At 34.9% G+C, this 20,852-nt stretch overlaps 1 protein-coding gene across 2 annotated transcripts in view; it reads right to left on the bottom strand.

Moving 5' to 3' along the window:
• Window positions 1-8,525: 8,525 nt before the first annotated feature.
• CHIC1 (cysteine rich hydrophobic domain 1) overlaps window positions 8,526-20,852 on the bottom strand; it is a 36,815-nt gene continuing 24,488 nt past the window's right edge. The window contains exons 4-6 of one of the 2 annotated variants that reach the window (XM_019747996.2): window positions 16,697-16,753; window positions 16,375-16,434; window positions 8,526-14,736 (exon numbers count right to left, since the gene is read on the bottom strand). In XM_019747996.2, coding sequence (XP_019603555.2) covers window positions 14,686-14,736; window positions 16,375-16,434; window positions 16,697-16,753 — 168 coding nt within the window. In that variant the 3' untranslated portion in view covers window positions 8,526-14,685. The remainder of the gene's footprint in view (window positions 14,737-16,374; window positions 16,435-16,696; window positions 16,754-20,852) is intronic. The other variant, XM_019747997.2, reaches the window with a different exon arrangement.

Genomic DNA, 20,852 nt, shown 5'->3' with positions numbered 1-20,852 from the left:
AGGATCCCTGCAAGGACAACCAGAGCACTGAGACACACAAGCTCTGCATTGGGCTGCAGGGGGAGCATTAGGATTTCAGAAGCTCAGAGACTATCCCTTTCCACACAGAGGTGGTGCCCTGAGACCCAGGTGACCTGCCCACAGAGGAGAAGCCCACCTTCCAGGGAACACCCCCCCCCCATTGTGTGAGAAGCCAGAACAGTGCAAGAGAAAATATAATGCTACAGCATGAAAGAGAATAAAAAGCTACAGCAGGAGAGAAAATAAAACATTTTACCAACACCTATTGGAAAGCAAAAGAAAAACTTCTTCTTCCTGTTACAGAACCCACTTCTGTAGATGCTCAGGAAGAGAAATAATAGTTCATTAATTGCCATGAATAACCAAGGTAAGAAGGCACCTCAGAAAGAAAAGTTTCCAGAAAATGAACTTAAAGACATGGATCCTCACTAGAAAAGAGTGTATAGTCTAATGTTCTAGGATGAAGTGCTCTATAACTGTCAATTATGTCCATTTCATCTAACGTGTCATTTATGGCTGAATTTCCTTATTTATTTTCTGTTTGGATGATCTATCCATAGTTGTCCAAGATGTATGTAGGTCTCCTACCATAACTGGGTTTGGTTCAATTTCTCCCTTTAGTTCTGTTAGTAGTTGCTTGGTGTATTTCGGTGCTCCCTGATTGGGGGCATAAATATTGATGACTGTTATGTCTTCTTGTTGTACAGTCCCCTTTACCATTATGAAATGTCCATCTTTGTCTCTTGTTACCTTTTTTATCCTGAAGTCTGTTTCATATAACATAAGTATGATAACACCTGCTTCTCTCTGAATATCATTTGCTTGGAGTATAATTTCCACCCTTTCACTTTGAGTCTATATTTGTCCTTGTAGCTGAGATGCATCTCTTGGAGGCAGAATATAGTTGGATTTAGTTTTTGGATCCAATCCACTACTCTGTTTTTTTATTGGTAAGTTCAGTCCATTTACATTTAGGGTGGTTGTTGATATATGAGGATTTCCTATCATTTCATCTTTTGTTTTCTGGTGACTCCGTGTCTCCATTTTTTATTTGCCCTTTTTTGTTGTCTGTTATTTCAGTGTGGTGGTATTCTGTGATTATTCCCTTTGCTTCTTTTTTTTAATGTTATATACTTCAGTTCTGGATTTTTTGTGAGTGGTTACCATTAAGGTTTTCTAAAAGAAAGTTTCATATTTACAGTATTCCTTTTTCTTCAGCATGCTTCTTATCTCCATTCCCCTTTGCCAATTCAGACCTTTACTCTTTCCCCTTTTATGTTTTTGTTCTCACAAATTATCACTACTTATGCTGTGAGTTGATTTCTGTGTTGCAGTAGCAAGTTGTCGTTTTCCTCTTTTTTAAAATGTTTTTTTCTTCTTTACCCTGTATGTTATGTTTAAGTGTATAGTTTCCTATTTTGTGTAAGGGTTGCCATTTCCTGTTTCTGTCTGTCTGATCATAATACTACTCATGGTTTTGTATTGTTTTAATTTTTTGTTTCAGGTCAAATAGTCTCCTTTAGTATTTCTTGTAGTGCAGGTTGTGTATTAGAAAATTCCCTCAGCTTCTGTATGTCTGGAAAGGTCTTTATCCCTCCTTCATATCTAAAGGATATCTTTGCTGGATGTATTATTCCTGGCTCATAATTTCTCTCTGTCAGTAGTTTGAATATTTTATTCTACTCCCTCCTGGCTTGTAGAGTTTCTGCTGAAAAATCTGATGATAATCTAATGGGCTTTCCTTTGTAGGTTACTGTCTTCTTTTCCCTGGCTGCCATGAGGATTCTTTCTGTGTCATTAATATTTGACAGCTTCATGATTATATCAATAGATGCAGAAAAAGCATTTTCAAGATACAACATCCATTTATGATTAAAACAATAAAATGAGTATAGAAGGAAAATACCCTAACATAATAAAGGCCATACATAACAAACTCTGCTAATATAATTAATGGTGAAAAACTGAAGCCCTTCGCTCTATAGTCAGGAACATGACAAGGCTGTCCCCTATCACCACTGTTATTCAACATAGTGTTGGAAGTCCTAGCTAGAGCAATCAGGCAAGAGAAAGAAATAAAAGGCATCCAAATTGGGAATGAAGAAGTTAAATTATCACTCTTTGCAGATGACATGATGCTATATATAGAAAACCCTAAAGACCCCACCAAAAAGCTATCCAAAACAATAAATATAGTCAAGTTGCTGGCTACAAAATCAACATTCAAAAATCCATGGCATTCCTACATAGTAACAATGAAACCTCAGAAAAAGAAATTATAAAAAAGTGATTTCTTTTGCAAATGCAACAAAAAGAATAAAATATCTAGGAATAAACTTAAGCAAGGATGTGAAAGACCTATACATTGAAAACTATAAGACACTTTTAAAAGAAATTGAAGAAGACACAAAGAAATGGAAAGTCATTTCATGTTCATGGATTGGGAGAATCAACATAGTTAAAATGGCCATATTATCCAAAGCATTACATAGATTTAATGCAATCCCCATCAAAATTCCAGTGGCATTTTTAAAAAAGAAATAGAACAAAAAAATCATCAGATTTATATGGAACCACAGGAGACCATGAAGAGCCAAAGCAATCTTAAAACAAAAAGAATAATGCTCTAGGTTTCATATTCCCTGACTTCAGCTTGTACTACATAGCAACGATACTCAAAACAGCATGGTATTGGCAGAAAAACAGACACATGGAATAGAATTGAAAACCCAGAAATAAACCCACATAAATATGGACAGATAATTTTCAACAAAGAAGCCAAAAACATACAATGGCGAAAAAAAGCCTCTTCAATAAATGGTGCTGGGGAAATTAGAAAGCTGTGTGCAAAAGAATGAAACTAGACTGCTATCTGTCACCATGCACCCAAATTAATTCAAAATGAATCAAAGACCTAAAAATAAGACATGAAACAATAAACTGCATAGAAGAAAACATAGGTACTAAACTTATGGACCTTTGGTTCAAAGAACATTTTATGAATTTGACCCCAAAGGCAAGGGAAGGAAAAGCTAAAATAAATGAATGGGACTATATCAAACTAAAAAGCTTCTGCACAGTAAAAGAAACCATCCACAAAATAAAGAGGCAACAAACGGAATGGGAGAAATTTTTTGCAAACAATGCCTCCAATAAGGGGCTAATATCCAAAATATACAAGGAACTCATACAACTCAACTACAAAAAAACAAACAACCCAATTAAAAAATGGGCAGAGGACCTGAATAGACATTTCTCCAGAGGACATACAGATGGCAAATAGACATGAAAAAATGCACAACATCACTAAACATCAGAGAAATGCAAATGAAAACCACAATGAGGGCCGGCCTGGTAGCTCAGGAGGTTGGAGTACCGTGCTCCTAACTCCAAAGGCTGCTGGTTCAATTCCCACATGGGCCAGTGGGCTCTCAATCACAAGGTTGCCAGTTCAATTCCTCGACTCCCGCAAGGGATGGTGGGCAGTGCCCCCTGCAAATAAGATTGAACAGGGCACCTTGAGCTGAGCTGCCGCTGAGCTGCCAGATGGCTGTTGTTTGGAGCGCGTCCTCTCAACCACAAGGCTTCCGGTTTGACTTCATTAAGGGATGGTGGGCTGAGCCCCTGCATCTAACAACGGCAACTGGACCTGGAGCTGAGCTGTGCCCGCCACAATAAGAATGAAAGAACAACAACTTGACTTGGAAAAAGTCCTGGAAGTACACACTGTGTGCCTCTAATGACAAATAAATTTTAATTTAAAATTTTAATTAAAAAAAATTCACTAATCCTGCAAGATTTCTCTATTGAAAGCATTTGGATGTCTTCTTTGATCTCCCTCTGCCTTCCATTCTGATCATCATCTATGCCACTCTGAACATCTGTATTGCCACTCACCTTTCATCTGTGAAACCTCTCATCAAAGTTTAATCATTCCTGGATGCTTTCTCAAACAAGAAAAATGAGAACTGGATTCCCAGATAACTCAGAGTTCTGTTTGTTGACTGGATTCATTCCTCCCTTCCACCTCCTACCAAATAATTTATTTCTAATCCAAACTGCTTAAAACATTTTTAAAAAATTACACACTAAATCAAAATGCAAAGCTGATCTCAGAAAACAATGTTTGCTAATTACTCTAATACACTGTTCTTGTGCATATATGTGAAATATAGAAATGTGTATATATGTATGATCATAGGAAATATATGATGTCAGAGCAGCATAGTGGTTAAGAACATAGGCTTTAGAGAAGCAAAACTGTATAGGAAAAATGCTGCCTGCTATACCTGGCACATATTAAGTGCTTACTAAATACTGATTGCAGAAATGAATGAATGAATGAATGAATGAATGAATGAATAAATGAATAAATGAATGAATAAATAAATAAGTAAACTGTGCCACCTTAGAATTTAGCTCTCGGAAGGTAGGCATCACATGCTGTGTAGACATGGCAGAGGGTATGCACATGACAGGTGTACAAAGAATGCCAAAATAATATGAGGAGTGCCCCTAAGTAAAAAGAACTGAAAAAGGACCCACTGCTTCTAGCTTGGTGGAGTTTTGAATGGTCAACATGTTTAACATAAGCAGCAGTAGACAATCCTGATGAAAGAATTGGATTAACTTATTTATGTATCAGAAGGCACAGAATGTGAAATTACGCTTAATTAGAAACAAAAATATTTTGACTTGATATATTCTTCCCAGCCCTTTCACGTTACCTTACTTAATCCTAACTATTCTGTTGGTGTAATTATTCCTGTTTTACAAAGGAAACCAAGGGTAAAGAGTTAAACTACTTTCTCAAGACTGACTAGAGGGAAATGGTAGGCAGGAAGCATAAAGCCAGGTCTAGAATAAAAAAAAAAACATAAACCCAGTGCCTTTTTCCCTGAATCATGGCTGTCTTCCCTGAAATGGTAAAGCAGATAAAAGCAGCCAATTTAGGGGAGTAAGAAACAACCCTATAGGGACACAAACTGCCAAATAATATGTGAGGCAGGTTCTCTTTCATAAAGTCAAATTTAAAAAGCTATTAAGGGAGGACCTGGGACGACGGAGTAGGCAAATGTTGTGCTCACCTCTTCCCACAACCACATCAAAATTACAACCAAACCACAGGACAACCATCATTGAGAATCATCTGAAGTCTAGCTGAACAGAAGTTTTACCTCTATCGACATACAGAAGAAGCCACAGGGAGACTGGTAGGAGGGACAGAGACGCAGATAGGGCTGGTCACACACCTGCGTGTGAACATTAAAAATCAGGAGGGATATCTCAGCTACGGAGGACTCCCCTGAGGAGTGAGAGGTCCCAGCCCCTCACTGGGCTCCCCAGCCCAGGGTTCCAGTGCTGAGAAGAGGAGCCCCACAACAGCTGGCTGTGAAAACCAACTGGGATTCCATCCATCCAGGTGATACGGATAACTGCAGGAAACCCAGACATCCCCTTAAAGGGCCCACACACAGACTCGCTCGTTCGCAGGAACTCACCCTGGGTTTCGGTGGAGAGACAGCACCTCGGAAGGTGCCAAATGGAGAGACTGAGTTGTGTGGTCTCAGAGAAAGGTCTGGAGGAACAGAATCCACTATCCCTGTACCAAGCTCTCCTCCTATGCAGCCAGCAGGCGGACGCCATCTTTCCTGTATTGAGCCCTCCCCCGCGCAGTCAAATCTGAATCCGATTGGCCTGGTCAGCTCTGCTCACTTCGCCCTGATGAATCCCTGGGACCCCGCCCCACCCAACTGAGGCATCACCACAGGCTCTTTCGGTGTCGAGCAGCCACTCAGCCCGCACTGCAATCTTTCTGTAAATCACAGAATTTGAGAGCTGGTGGCTGCCAGTTTGATTCTTCCAATTATTGCCAGTACCCCACCGCAATTAGCATCTCTAGTGTGTATTAATTCCTGCTCTTAATTCTTCCCATGCATCCAGGAGAAGACAGAAATACTCAGTTTCTGGGTGTCATAGCTCCCAAGCCTCTCCTAAAAAAATTTTGCAATATATGTATATTTAGAGCTATAATAACTTCATACCCTTTCACCCAATAATCAATTTATAGGAATCTATCGGAAGGAAATGATCAGATTCAGGTAAAGATTTATGTATAATGATACTCACGAAGTCATTATAATACAATTATTAATAATAACACTGCAAACAGACAAAATACCAAACAATGGGAAATGACTAAATTTTGGCATATTCAAACACTGTACTGCTATATAATCATAATTTACTTTCAAAGATTACATATTGATATGGGAAAATATGTAAGTAAAAGCAATATACAATATAAAACTTTTTAAAAACATGAACTATACACACATAAAAATGTTATACAATTTAAACATACTAAAATGGTAGCAGGTGGTGGGATTATGGGAGATTTTAATTTTCTTCTCCATACTTCTATTTCTTATTTTTTTGGTAATGGAAGCAGATATTTTTATAATAAAGCAAAACCTTAGTTCTGGTTGCAGTATCTAACATATTAAGTCTAACCTATTTTTGAAAGAAGTCTTTCTAAATTTTCTTTTAGATTATTAATTTTGGTTCAACACAATGTGAGAAAAGAAAATCAGTGGTCCTTTCTAAATAAGAAAATATAGGGCAGGTTTTATAGATTCCTACCTAGAGTTCTTCTTATCATGGTGGTATCACCTTGGACAATATTATCCTTGGGAGATAACAAAGCAGGTGCAGTTTTGGGTGGCTGACCAAACCTTTGTTGAAAAGTTATGAAGTAAAGATCAGTTCCAAAATAATGTGTTGGTCCTTCCAGCTTGTGGTTATGTTTCACTAGGTGGAGTTTTTGACGCCACTATTCTATTTGGAAGCCTGACCAGTTTCATAAAGTATCATCCATTCATCACCATTCACAGACCTTCAAAGGAACAACAATTTGAAATACACCAGTGTTCTAGAATCATTTCATGGAAACTCACAATGTCATAATTAAATGAGGCTTTAGAGATCATCTAGCTCAGGGGATATGATATGAATATTCCATTATCACCTGGTAACATAAATAATGAAGTAGGTCATCTGTAAGAAAACTTTCCCCTTCCAACAAACAAACAAACAAACAAACAAACAAACAAACAAACAATCCCATTCTCCCATCTCGCCAAACCTACCAAAATTTTAAAAGGAATATATGTATCTATCATCGTCTGTATTTTTTCTCAATTTTGAAATAAACATGCATTCAAGAAATGGATATATTTAACTATACAAGAAAAACAAGACAACCTGACTTTAAGGGAGACAAAAGTGAATAGTAATGACCATAGCAAAAAAGGAAATAAATGCTCCACGTAAAAGGGTTTACTCAGCTCTAGCTGATTGTTCACACGTGGAATTTCTCAAGAAAAGCCATAAATCTGGATTTCTACATGAAGTCTCTTAATTTCAAGTGCTGGCAACTGATTAAAAATGTGTGGGAAAAGCACTGCAGGTCAAAGACGTCTGTCTGAGGACTGGCTGTAGCTTAGTTTGCAATCTTGATCCAACTCAATCTCCTACCTTGGGAGTACTGGATAAAATCAGGCTCACTGAGTGTCCTGATATTTGTTGAAGGTCACTCAGGTGACAGAACAGGGATTACAACTCAGATTTATGATAATTACAATGGGTGAATTCTAATATTCCCCAGAGAATTTCCTATATTTAGGTTAAGTGAAGTATCCCATGAAGTGTTAAATATTATTTAATGGCAGATTTAAAGGCATGTGGCTTTTACCCTCAATAATATAAAACATCATGTAAAAGTATTTTCTACACAGCTCATCCTACTCCACATCCAAGAAGTTATCAATGAAAAGTATAAATGTTTGCACTATCCATAAAGTTTCCACAAAATAATTTTAAAACAAAACATTATGAAACTTCTCTGTAGGTTTACGTGTGCCATCTGTTCTAACATTTTGAAATTTAAAGTCTTTTTGAAATGCTCAATACAATTACCAGATACTGGGAAACATTGACGTTTTTCTCGCTATGTTACATTTTGCTGTTTTGTCAAATTTGCAAAAGTCTGTCATAAGTTTTAAAGATTCTCATTACATGTTAATCAGCTTGAGTAGTAACTCAAGCAGAAGATGTTAACTCTTTGAATTTCTTGTACAATCTGCTGACAAGACTCAAAACTTTTGCTAACTAGCTTCACATTTCAACATTTCTTGCACTAAAAATTATGTTTAGTAAGGTGGAACTCCGCTTGTACTTTTAGTTTTATAGTTCACAGGTAGGCATGCAAAGACATTAAAAAAAATCCTTACTTAGCCAAATGCCAAATATTGGGCACAACAAAGGTTCCCCAAACCACTGTATAGTACGAAATACAATACTTACAGGATCAGATCTAACACTAGCAAACGTGGGAAGGGTCAATATGTGAACTACAATTTTTAAAAGGAAGACCTAAGTAATTACCTTATAATTATGCAAACAAGGAAGGGAAGATGCAACAAAGAACACACAATTACATTCAGTGACATAGATTTGCACTTTATTGTAATTTTGCATCCTGAGATAATAAAATTACATCTGACAAATCGACAAAGACAGAAGCAGCAGTGAACGTTTCAGAGAGGCAGGTCTCCTTCATTTTGGCACAGCTGTATGTAGGTTGAGTTCTTCTGGGGTGGGGGGGGGGTCACTCCAGAACTCAAGGGAGAAAAATGAATCCATTCCACAGGCTATGTAACAATCAAGATGCACTTTTATTCTTTTCTGGTAAAGCTGTTCCAACAGGAATCCTCTGCCAAAAAGTAGAAATCCTAGGTTTTTCATACAGATGCTTTGATCAATGCCCACTTCCTGGCTACCAGGATTTCCTGTTTTTCAGCCGAGACTCGTATTTATATTTGTTTAGTCCAAGGATAGCAAACGAGCTTTTAGATTATATAATTTCAAACATCTGTAACTTGTTTCAATGTCTAGGCATTAAAACAGTTTAATACTACACTATTTGATTACTAGAAAAATGGAAAATTGATAAAATTAAACCAAGATAAATGCAAACAAAATAAGCAGGAATAAAAGGAACATTTGAGAAATTATTGCCTTGACTCATCACGTTGAGTTTATACACAGAACTACTTTGAGACTCAGAAATTGATATTTACCCCAATGCTAGAATATGACATTACAATACTTTCCACACTTGCAATCCTATGTGTGTGTATGTATGCTTTACACATACACACCCAAATAAATTAGCTCAGTTATATAATCCAGAAACAGAACACATAACTGAAGGCAAATTCTAACCTGAAGTTATATAGTCCAATCTAGCGAAAGCACACAAACACACATAATCTAGCATTTCATTATTTAGGGGCTGGGTAAGCAACCTGTGGAGAGGGTCAAATAATTTTAGTTCCTTTATAAAAGTGGTTCCCAACATTTCACCATAAGGATCCCTTTATTATTCCTTCCTCATGTTTTCAAGTATTTTGTTTACTAAATTGCATGTGATAACATGCTTTCTCATTTTTTTTTTAAAAAAACTGAAAGTATAACTGCCATTCACAGCTTCTGATCAGTGTGTGACAAGCAGTGTTAGACAGAATTGAGAAAAATTTAAGCAAAATGTACGGAAATTCAACATCATTGCAGAAATCTTATAGGTAAATGTATGATTTCTAGTACCTTTTTGAAATATTGAAAAAGGTTCAAGGATGCCCTCACTGCTATCTCCATCTGCCCCAAGTTGGGAACCACTGCTTTATATCCACCTGCTTCTCTTCCCTAAATCAAGTATTAACATAACACAATTATCCATGTTAACACATAGGGGATTGATAACAAAACTTACTACTGAAAAATAGATTAACTGCAACACTCATTCTGTAGGGTTTGATTGAGAAAACAAAACATAACAACATAGATTTAAAGTAATTTAGAAATTACAAAATTATGACATCCAGTATATCTTTCAGTCAACTTCAAAAATCACATTAATATATGAAAAAAACCCTCAATTCCTCTGTGAGGTAGGTCCAGATTATTGTCCCCACTTACATAATGAGAACATGAGGTACAGAGGAATTGAGCAGCAGAGCTAAGAATTGAACCAACCAGAAGTGACTCGGGTTTGAATTCCATAGCACTTTCCCTTCCATCTAATATTATCAATTTGTTCCATAGGTCTCTTTGAGGATATGGAACTTAACAAGTCACTGAAACAGATATTGGATAGAATATGAAACTCTTTTCGCCTCCGTGTCAAAGTGGGTCCTCCCATATCTCCATTGTTGTCACAGCTCTATTCTTGTTCAGATACCAACTGCATAGTCAGATGCCACATAGGCAAAGCCCACAGACCTCAGTCCTCAGTTCCTACCGAGACTACATTCATTCTTCTCACTGCATAGGGCCGAGGTCTAGCAGGCGTCGGGTTCTTTGAGTCTGTGTGATATGAACACACATCAGCTAGGAGCCAGTTGGTGAATCAAACGTTTACGGTGTGCAAGGCACTGTGAGAGTTTCTACCAAGGGTAGTAGAGCTGAGCAAAATCATTCTGAGATTCTATAGAGTAAAAATTTCCTAAGAATTCCTAGAATCACAGAATGTTAGGTGATCTCTAATTTTCTGTCCAGCTCTAAGTTTAACTCCAAGATTTTACAGATAAAGAGACTGATGTGTAATTTAAATGACTCGCCTGGAGCCCATACAATTAGATCATTTCCTCATATAGTATGAATCTGACAAAGTCCATAAAAAGTAGAACATTTTCTCAGGTTGCCATCATTAAAATGAAAGGGCTGGCTCAGAATCAGGAAATAGAAATTTGGGGCAAGATAAGGATATCTGTCTATATCTATCTATCTATCTATCTATCTATCTATCTATCTACCTACCTCCATTCTTATTTTTAGTCCACATATTAGATGAACAGATAATATTAATAAACTCTATTCCTTTTCTGTGGAAAATTTCCCTATAGTTCATCATTTAAAGGAACCGAAACAATTTGACAATGGTTGCAAAATTGATTATTTTAAAGCAGAATTTTACAGGCATAAGAGGACATAATTTCAATGAATTTGAGTATCATACAATCAAATTAGCAAAAAGTATCTCCACTATGTGAAACTGCTCCAATTAAATGGGTGTATATAATTTCCATATCCTCCTGGGTCAAAGTCAATTCTAATGAAATACTGTTCAAGTAGTGAGGTTTGATTTTTGTAAATGGTGGTTTATTTCTAAACAAACTTAAAATGTTAATGATTTTTTAAAGCTCTCATACACTTGGAAAAACTCTATTCGTTCAAAGGCTTACCAATGTTATGGAACGTCACTCCAATTATTAAGAAAACAAGAACAAATTTCATTAAAAATGGCAGAGTACTAAATATTAACACAATATGATTAACTGATAAGACATTAGTGCTTATAGGTCATAATAATATGAATAGTGTGTCCATTAAATATTTAAGTGGGTTTGGGTGGGGCTTCAATCAAAGACCATTGTTGTTCCAGAATCATGTTAAATTACATGTTTAGTAGCATTAGAATTATACTAGGTTTCTAAGTGACTGATAGTCTTGTTTTGTAATATTTTGTCACTAATATATCACATGATTGGGGGAAACAAGGAAACAGTCTTTAAATAATAAATAGAAAAAATATAACATGTTAGTGAAATAGTCTTATACTTAGTTGAAAAAGATGTTTTTAAATCTAATGTCTACCAATTCATCCGTTGTTTCCTTCAACATAAATGTTATCTTTGTTCGAAAAAGACAAGGCACTTCTCCATCTACCTATAACATTTGACTACAATGGCCTCCTTCCTAAATTAACATAGGGGGTAGAAAGGAACAAAGAGTAGCTGGAAAAAGCTAGAGCTTATTTCATTTTATGTACAACTTGGGTGTTTAAAGAGGTAATGGGGGTGGAGATGCATAAGGGGACGTTAGAGAAGGACCAGTTTTAACTTGTAAACTCAAAGCTTTGTGAGATTTACAGACTTTGGCAAATACATGTTATTTTCTCTGAAAGGACCACAGCAGGTTTCATCAAGGAATATTATGCAACGAAGAAATTCAAAATTACTCTCTTCAATCCAAAAGCAACTTTCACAAAAATATTTTACTCACTTCATGAAAAATATCCAAGTCTGTTTTATCCTGAGGATAAAAGAAAAAAAGGTCGATGGGGGAGGAATTCATGACCACAGTGTGCTCTGTCATTTCAGCATTCACTGTTGCCAATTTCATTAAAAGAAAACACCCCCTCCCTACCAAAGCACTCCAAAATACCCAAATGCTAATCAGTCCTGTCCAAAAGAAAATAGCTTGAAAAAGCAGTCATATAAGAAAGAAAAAAAGAAAACTGGGTATTTTCTGAGTAGTTCAAGAAAATAAGATGAGTCAACCAGCATGATGATCCACAAAATAATAAATTTAAGAGTGATTAGACTCGGTTTTAAAATTAAGTTTACAGATGCTGGCAAACGGTTTTTATGACTTGAATTATACTCTGTCACCTCCAGGTGCACTCTATGCCTGTCTCAATATTTGTATCATGGAAACAATTCACCTCCTTCTGCTTTTCTTTGAGCAAAACCAAGTATGACTTATACATGGTAGAAAAAGTTACTATGACCATAGCATGGCTAAATTCTAAGTTTATAGAAAAAAATGACATTTTATGGGTTGATAACTTAAAAGTAATTATTCTATCAGTTATAATTAGAAATTTTGTATTATTCTGCAAACCAATTTTGGTATTAAACTGTCACAGTTTGAAGCATAAACCTGTTATTAGCTGGAACATAAACCACAAATACAATTTTTCCCTGACCTCAGCTATAAAACAAGACATTTGGTATGCATTTTCAAAGGTTTCCACCTTGTCTATAAAAATATAGCTTCAATTATGCAGCAAATAGGCAAATGACATAGGCAGGCACACACAATATATTAAAAATTAGAGATTCTGGGTGGTTGGGTGGTATCGTGGGGGCAATGGGGCTCTACAGAGGGCGGTGAAAAGGGTTTCTGCAAACAATTATAGCCACATATCAAACAGTGTCTCTTTTCCCGTCTTCTTTTACTGGATTGTGGATTTCAAATTAGGCATCAATTTCAAAAGTGGCTTTAAAAGGCCTGACCTCATATGAAGAAATGATTGTTCCCTCCACTGGGATGAATGTTTGCCTAAGGAAGATACTAAAAGCAATAAGAGTAAGATGATAAATAAAATATTATTCCGTCCCAGATACTTTTATTTTTAGCACTAGGAGCTAATGCCTATATAGGCATACACTTGCGGTTGAATTAACACAATATAAAGCTTTTATTATGTTAAAAATTCAAATTCTACAACAATTAGAGTGTGGTACTCTCACTCATCTTAATTGCGAAGAAAAATAGAGAAATATGTATCGATGAAAAGGCTACCTATGTGGTGAATGTATAAATAAAATACTTTTGTCTAAGTAAACATTCATGTTTAAAAAAGATTTTCAAAAATAAGATTAAGACTATTTTATCGGTTATGATTCAGTTTCTCAATTAGCTTTCTCTCTTTCCCAAAGTAGAGGTTCAGAACTCCAGAAAGGGGTTAACATGGTGTCTGGACACCATCCAAGCCATTTGAAATCTTGAAACACTCCTTACACGTCATAATTATGCGTATTTTCAAATGAGGGAATGGAAACATGAAGGGAAATAAACGAGGACAGTGAGGCTGTGAAATGTTTCGGATGTTAAATGAATTACTTTAGGGGTGGGAGTGGGGTACAAAATGGGAATTATTGTATTAAATGGAAAAAAATAAGGTTCCTGGCTTCAGGTGCAATGTAGAATATCTCAGACAACGATTTCAATTTCAGTCAACTCATTACAAAGGGCAACCCTGCCCTACACCTAAAATTTTTAACATACTTTTATGTTGGTGCCATAAAATAGCATGTTAACAGTCTGTACATTCAAAAGGATGCTTGCAAACTTCATTCATATTAAAATCTATGCAGAATTGTTGGCAATACAGCAAGAGTAGTATTACATTCTGTAAACCATGGCATATCACATTTTACATTATGCAAAGAGACAATATTTACAAGTCTTTAGGAGTTTAAATATTTTATCCACTAACATAAGTGATAATTTAGCAAAGTGCAGGACAAAACCAGTGCTATTAATTGCATGTCCTTTAAAAGCAGGTAAGAGTAAAACGATTTCTAAAAGCTACCAAAAGCTTATTTATGTATATCCAATAAGGGATTACAGAGCATTAAAGTAGCCTAGAAAAATGATGCATATTTAGAAACAGTGAGTATGAAAATAATAAGGCAGCATGCTCAGAATAAGATTTCGTTTTTTTTTAAAACACCAGCACTGATGTTTTATCTTTAATGGTAACTGCACACACACACACGCACACACACACACACAAACACACACACGTATTTATTTAAAAATTAACAGTGCAAAACACAAGCCTCATTTAACAACGAAAAAACGATGTGCAAATTTTCTTATTAAACCAACACAAATAAAAGTGTGAGGAGAATATTCTACCATTGTAAAGAATAAGTTGAACACAGCAAGGAGACCATCTTCATTCCAAAATCATCTACAAGGCACTAAGGGTAGGAAATGACAGGTAACACAGAAGTGACTGAATAAAATTCCTCAGTCAGGTCGGAATATGGGATATTTTGGTAAGAATTCTATTAGTATTACCTGCAAAATAAAAACAAACAAGAATATAATAACAAAATAAATTTCACTTGCTATACGAGTCAACTTATATATAACCCAGAAAGTCTATAATCATTCCTCACAGGACTATATTTTGGTCCTATACTTTCCACTACAAAGTAAGTGAAATATATAAAACAGCTATATAAAGAATATACCACATGTATTCATTAGATTGGTAATTAAATGAAACTGGCAAGCATAACTACTTACTCTAGCTAACAGTTTTTATTACCTGATTTACAATAACTATTTGTTTAGGTGCAGAAAAGTAAACCCGGTTACATTATTATGTCATTCCCCACCTTCCCCACCCTCATTTATCCACATAACATCTATATATATTTTTCAACTAAAGCTGCTGATATTGGTTGAGTATAGTAATCTGTCTCTTACAAGTTGTTTGTAAAAAATAATAAAGTGTCCAAATGGTTTGATTAAAACATTTTAATTAATTTAAAAAGGTTTGGAAATATAATAATAAAAACCTAAGATATATATAAAGTATTATAAATTCAATACATAAATTTATAATAGTGTATATAGGCTTTATCTATAGTAGATTTTAAATTTGTGGTCATTTGTACATTTTTCCCCCAAACTATTCAAAGTGGAGAAAGATACCAAAATAATTCTTATTAATGAAATGGAATGTTTATTAAATATATACTACATTTCAGCAACTTGAAACTTGGATAAATTTTGTTCTTTTCAATGTTAATGATGCTGAATTTCTCACATTGGCTATACGTAAATTAATGTTTTATGATTAAGACTGCAAAGCTTTCAGTAAAAAAAACAGAAACTACAGTTTCTTCACTAAAAGTTAAATGTCAGCTAAGAAAAAAAAAAAAAAAGCCAGGAAAGTGAATCCGTAATTCAGAAGTCAATTATTATATTATGCAACTTTTGACAAGATTACATTCAGAAATAGCTTGTTTAACAGCAGCTGTACCCATCAACACACGCTACAGATTAAGGTTGTGCAATGTTTTCTGTCATCTGAGAATCCTACCATGTTTCCCCGAAAATAAGACCTAGCTGGACCATCAGCTCTAATGCGTCTTTTGGAGCAAAAATTAATATAAGACCCAGTATCATATCATATCATATCATATCATATCATATCATATCATATCATATCATATCATATCATATCATACCATATCATATCATATCATATCATACCATATCATATCTTATACTATATTATACCCGGTATTATATATTATATTATATTATATTATATTATATTATATTATATTATATTATATTGTATTATATTATACCCGGTCTTATATTAAAATAAGACCAGGTCTTGTATTAATTTTTGCTCCAAAAGATGCATTAGAGCTGATGGTCTGGCTAGGTCTTATTTTCAGGGAAACACGGTAGCTGAGATTTTTCTAAAATCTAAATAACTGCTAACTTTCAAGATATTTTATGTTGACTACAAATCTAAAGAAGATGGAAGGAAACCTCTATGTTCCAAATGACAAAAGTTCAGGCTGAGGAGGAGAAAAAAGGTAGACAGACGATTTGAAAAATGATAAACATACTGAAATGTAACAATTAGGACGGAATCCAAAAGTTTTTAATTAAAAACAACTGCATACTTACATACTCCATCATATTGCTAGTTTCACATTTCCTTTTAGTCAACTTCCAGTGCAAAGCAAGCTAAGAAAGTACAGTTTGTTAAGTATTTTGATATCAATTTATACTAATTATTACCTATACATTTGAATAAATCACTGAAAACAATCCAGGAATAAGTATAAGATCCAAAACATAGCATTTAAAAGTACCTGGTAAAGATGATACATTAAAAACTGAGTATTAATTCTCTAATCCATTCTTTTGGACCTGAAAATTTCTTTTTTTTTTCAATTTAATAATACAAATATGTGAATGAGGCACTTATTTGCTTAAACTTTCTTACCTTGTGATATAATCTGTTATTTTCCCATTCTAATAACTTCTGAATTGATCTTCTGGTCTAAGAGGAAGAATCAAGACTTTGTCACAAAATGAAATTGAGGAGCTTTGTAAACTATATAAGATCCTATTATTATCTCCTCTTGTTTTTCTATTAAAAATCAGACAAAAACAATATAACTGACAGAAACTGCCAAAAGAGGAAAGGTATTTTGGGTGATTAGTATACTATTATATTAAGATCTCCCTCCCTCCCTCCCTCCCTCCCTCCCTCCCTCATACACACACACACACACACACACACACACACACACACTCAGGATTTTAATATATGCATTTCAAAATGAAATATGTACAAATTACAAATTACTGTCTTGTGAGTCCATTCACTGTACTGTTGTGAAAACATAAGTAATACTGCTAGTAGTCTATTTATAGTCCTGATCTACATTTTCATATACATTTTCACAGGGTTACTTTTTCAATATATATGCAATATATCAAGCTAATCTGATTCTTCACAGAAAAGTTTCCTATCAGAGCTCCTAGCACAATGCCTGGCAAGTAGTAGTCAGTCAAGGTCTACAGGTTCAATAAAGCAAGCCAACATATACCAAAATTTCCACTGTTAGAAAACAGCCAGTCAGAAACCTTGTATTTAGAGGAAACAATAAAAAGAGAAGCAGCACTGTAGTAGGACAGAGGCTGCGTTTCTCCATTTGGAGTGTATATATTTTGTAAGAAGTAAGAAAAGTTTGCAAAACCTTTGAAAACATTAAAATAAAATATTACCAGGTACTTTTGATTCTTATTTAAAGAGTTTTATAAGGTTTCTGACATAAAAGGTTAGTAGGACTTGTTAATTTTTAAAATTACTCCCTAAAATTAAATGATTTACAAATCAGACTATATCTGAGATGATTTCCAAAGCATCAACACGAGAAACTATTCTACCTGTTCAACTATGTAAGTTAACAACCAACAGCAATTATATTCAGCTCATATACAATGCTAGCTAGAGTTTACTGTGGAGTCACTAGACTGGATAGAATCTCTCTAAACAAAATGAGATAGTTAACAAATAAAGAGATTGAATTAGTAATTATAAATCCTTCCACAAAGAAAAACCCAGGCCCAGATGGCTTTAATGATGAATTCTACCCAACAGTTAAAGAAGAAATAATACCAAGAACATAAATATAAAACTCTCAACAAAATACAAGCAAGCTGAATCTATCAACATATGAAAAAGATTGTATACCATCACCAAGTTGAATTTATCCCAGGAACACAAAAATAAATTGATGTAGTACATTACATTAATAGAGTAAAAGGCAGAAACCACACGATCATCTTCTTCAAGATTTAGAAAGATCATCAAGATTTAGAAAAAGTACTGGACAAAAGTCCAATACCCATTCATGATAAAAATCCTTTAAAAAATAAGAATAAAAGGAAACTTCCTCAATGCAAGAAAGGGCATCTATGAAGAACCTACAGCTAACATCATTCTTAATGGAGGGAGACTAAATGTTTTCCTCCTAAGATTAAGAACAAGACAAGGATGTCTCCTCCCATTACTTGTATTCAACATTGTAATAGAAGTGATAGCCAGGACAATTAGACAAAAAAAAAAAAAAAAAGAAAGAAATTTTACATTTCAAAAGGGACATTGTAGATGTAATTAACATTACTAATTGTTTGGCTTTGAAAGAGGGAGATTATCCTGGATTATTTTAGTGGACCCAAAGTAACAGGAGCATTTAAAAGTAGAGAACTTTATTTACCTGGTGGAAGGATAGTCAGAGGGGTTTGGAGCTCAAGAAGAACACGAACCACCACTGCTGGCTTTAAGGTGATAAGGGTCACACAGAATGTATAAGAAGGAAATGATTTCTGCCAAAACCTGAAAAAGCTTGGAAGCAAATTCTTTTCCAGAATCTCCAGAAACGAACGCAGCCCTTCCAGCACCTTGATTTTGGCCTTATTAGATCCTAGTAAGAGAATCCAATTGAACCATGCTGTGCCCAGATTTCTGATTGTGAAATAATAACAGGGTGCTGTTTTAAGCCATTAAGTTTGTGGAAATTGGTTACATTATATGAAAAAGTAATACAAGGATCAACATACAAAGATCAATTGTATTTCTATACACTAGGAAAGAACAATCTGAAATGAAAGTAAAAGACCAATTCCATTCACAATAGAAGAAAACATTTAGGAATAAATTTAAGAAAAGAAGTATAAGATTTGTAAACTGAAAACTAAAAACATTGCTAAAATAAATTAAAGAACTGGTACTGCAGATGACATGATACTATATATAGAAAACCCTAAAGACACCACCAAAAAGCTATTAGAAACAATAAACGAATATAGTAAAGTTGCCGGGTACAAAATCAACGTACAAAAGTCCACTGCATTCCTATATATTAACAATGAAATTTCAGAAAAAGAAATAAAAGGACAATTCCTTTTGCAATTGCAACAAAAAGAATAAAATACCTAGGAATAAACTTAACCAAGGATGTGAAAGACCTATACACTAAAAATTATAAGACATTTTTAAAAGAAACTCAAGAAGACACAAAGAAATGGAAAGACTTTCCGTGCTCATGGATTGGAAGAATCAACATAGTAAAAATGGCCATATTACCCAAAGCAATATACAGATTTAATGCAATCCCCATCAAAATCCCAATGGCATTTTTTAAAGAAATAGAACAAAAAATCATCAGATCTGTATGGAACCACAAAAGACCCCGAATAGCCAAAGCAATCCTAAGAAAAAGAACAATGCTGGTGGTATCACGCTCCCTGACTTTAGCTTGTACTACAGGGCAACAATAACCAAAACAGCATGGTATTGGCAGAAAAACAGACACACAGACCAATGGAATAGAATTGAGAACCCAGAAATAAACCCGCATAAATATGGACAGATAATTTTTGACAAAGAAGCAAAAAACATACAATGGAGAAAAGATAGCCTCTTCAATAAATGGTGCTAGGAGAATTGGAAAGCCACGTGCAAAAGAATGAAACTGGACTGATATCTGTCACCATGTGCCAAAATTAATTCAAAATGGATCAAAGACTTAAACATAAGACCTGAAACAATAAACTGCATAGAAGAAAACATAGGTACTAAACTCATGGACCTTGGGTTCAAAGAGCGTTTTATGAATTTGACTCCAAAGGCAATGGAAGTAAAAGCTAAAATAAACGATTGGGAGTATATCAAACTTAAAAGCTTCTGTACAGCAAAAAAAAAAAAAAAAAAAAAAAAAAAAAACATCGACAAAATAAAGAGGCAACCAACTGAATGGGAGAAGATTTTTGCAAACAGTGCCTCCGATAAGGAGCTAATATCCAAAATATATAGGGAACTCATGCAACTCAACAACAAAAAAACAAACAACCCAATTGAAAAATGGGCAGAGGACCTGAAGTGACATTTCTCCAAAGAGGACATACAAATGGCAACTAGACATATGAAAAAATGCTCAACATCACTAATCATCAGAGAAATGCACATAAAAACCACAATGAGATATCACCTTACACCAGTCAGAATGGCTATCATCAACAAGACAAATATTAACAAGTATTGGAGAGACTGTGGAGAAAAAGGACCCCTCATACACTGTTGGTGGGAATGCAGACTGGTGCAGGCACTATGGAAGGCAGTGTGGAGGTTCCTCAAAAAATTACGAATAGAATTACCATATGACCCAGAAATCCTTCTCCTAGGTATGTACCCAAAAAATCTGAAAACATTTATCCATAAAGACACGTGTGATCCAATGTTCATTGCAGCTTTATTTACGGTGGCCAAGACATGGAAACAACCAAAATGTCCTTCGATAGATGAATGGATAAAGAAGTTGTGGTATATATACACAATGGAATACTATTCGGCAGTAAGAAAAGACGAAATAGGACCATTTGTGAGAACAAGGATGGATCTTGAGATTATAATGCTAAGCGAAATAAGTCAGACAGAAAAAGCAGAGAACCATATGATTTCACTGATATGTGGTATGTAAACCAAAAACAACAAAAGAACAAGACAAACAAATGAAAAACAAAAACTCATAGACACAGACAATAGTTTAGTGGTTACCAGAGGGTAAGGGGGGTGGGGGGTGGGAGATGAG

The sequence above is a fragment of the Rhinolophus sinicus genome, chromosome X (assembly GCF_036562045.2).
Source record: "Rhinolophus sinicus isolate RSC01 chromosome X, ASM3656204v1, whole genome shotgun sequence".
Classification (NCBI taxonomy): Eukaryota; Metazoa; Chordata; class Mammalia; order Chiroptera; family Rhinolophidae; genus Rhinolophus; species Rhinolophus sinicus.
The sequence above is the reverse complement of the archived record's forward strand: the minus strand, read 5'-3'. Positions and strand labels throughout refer to the sequence as shown.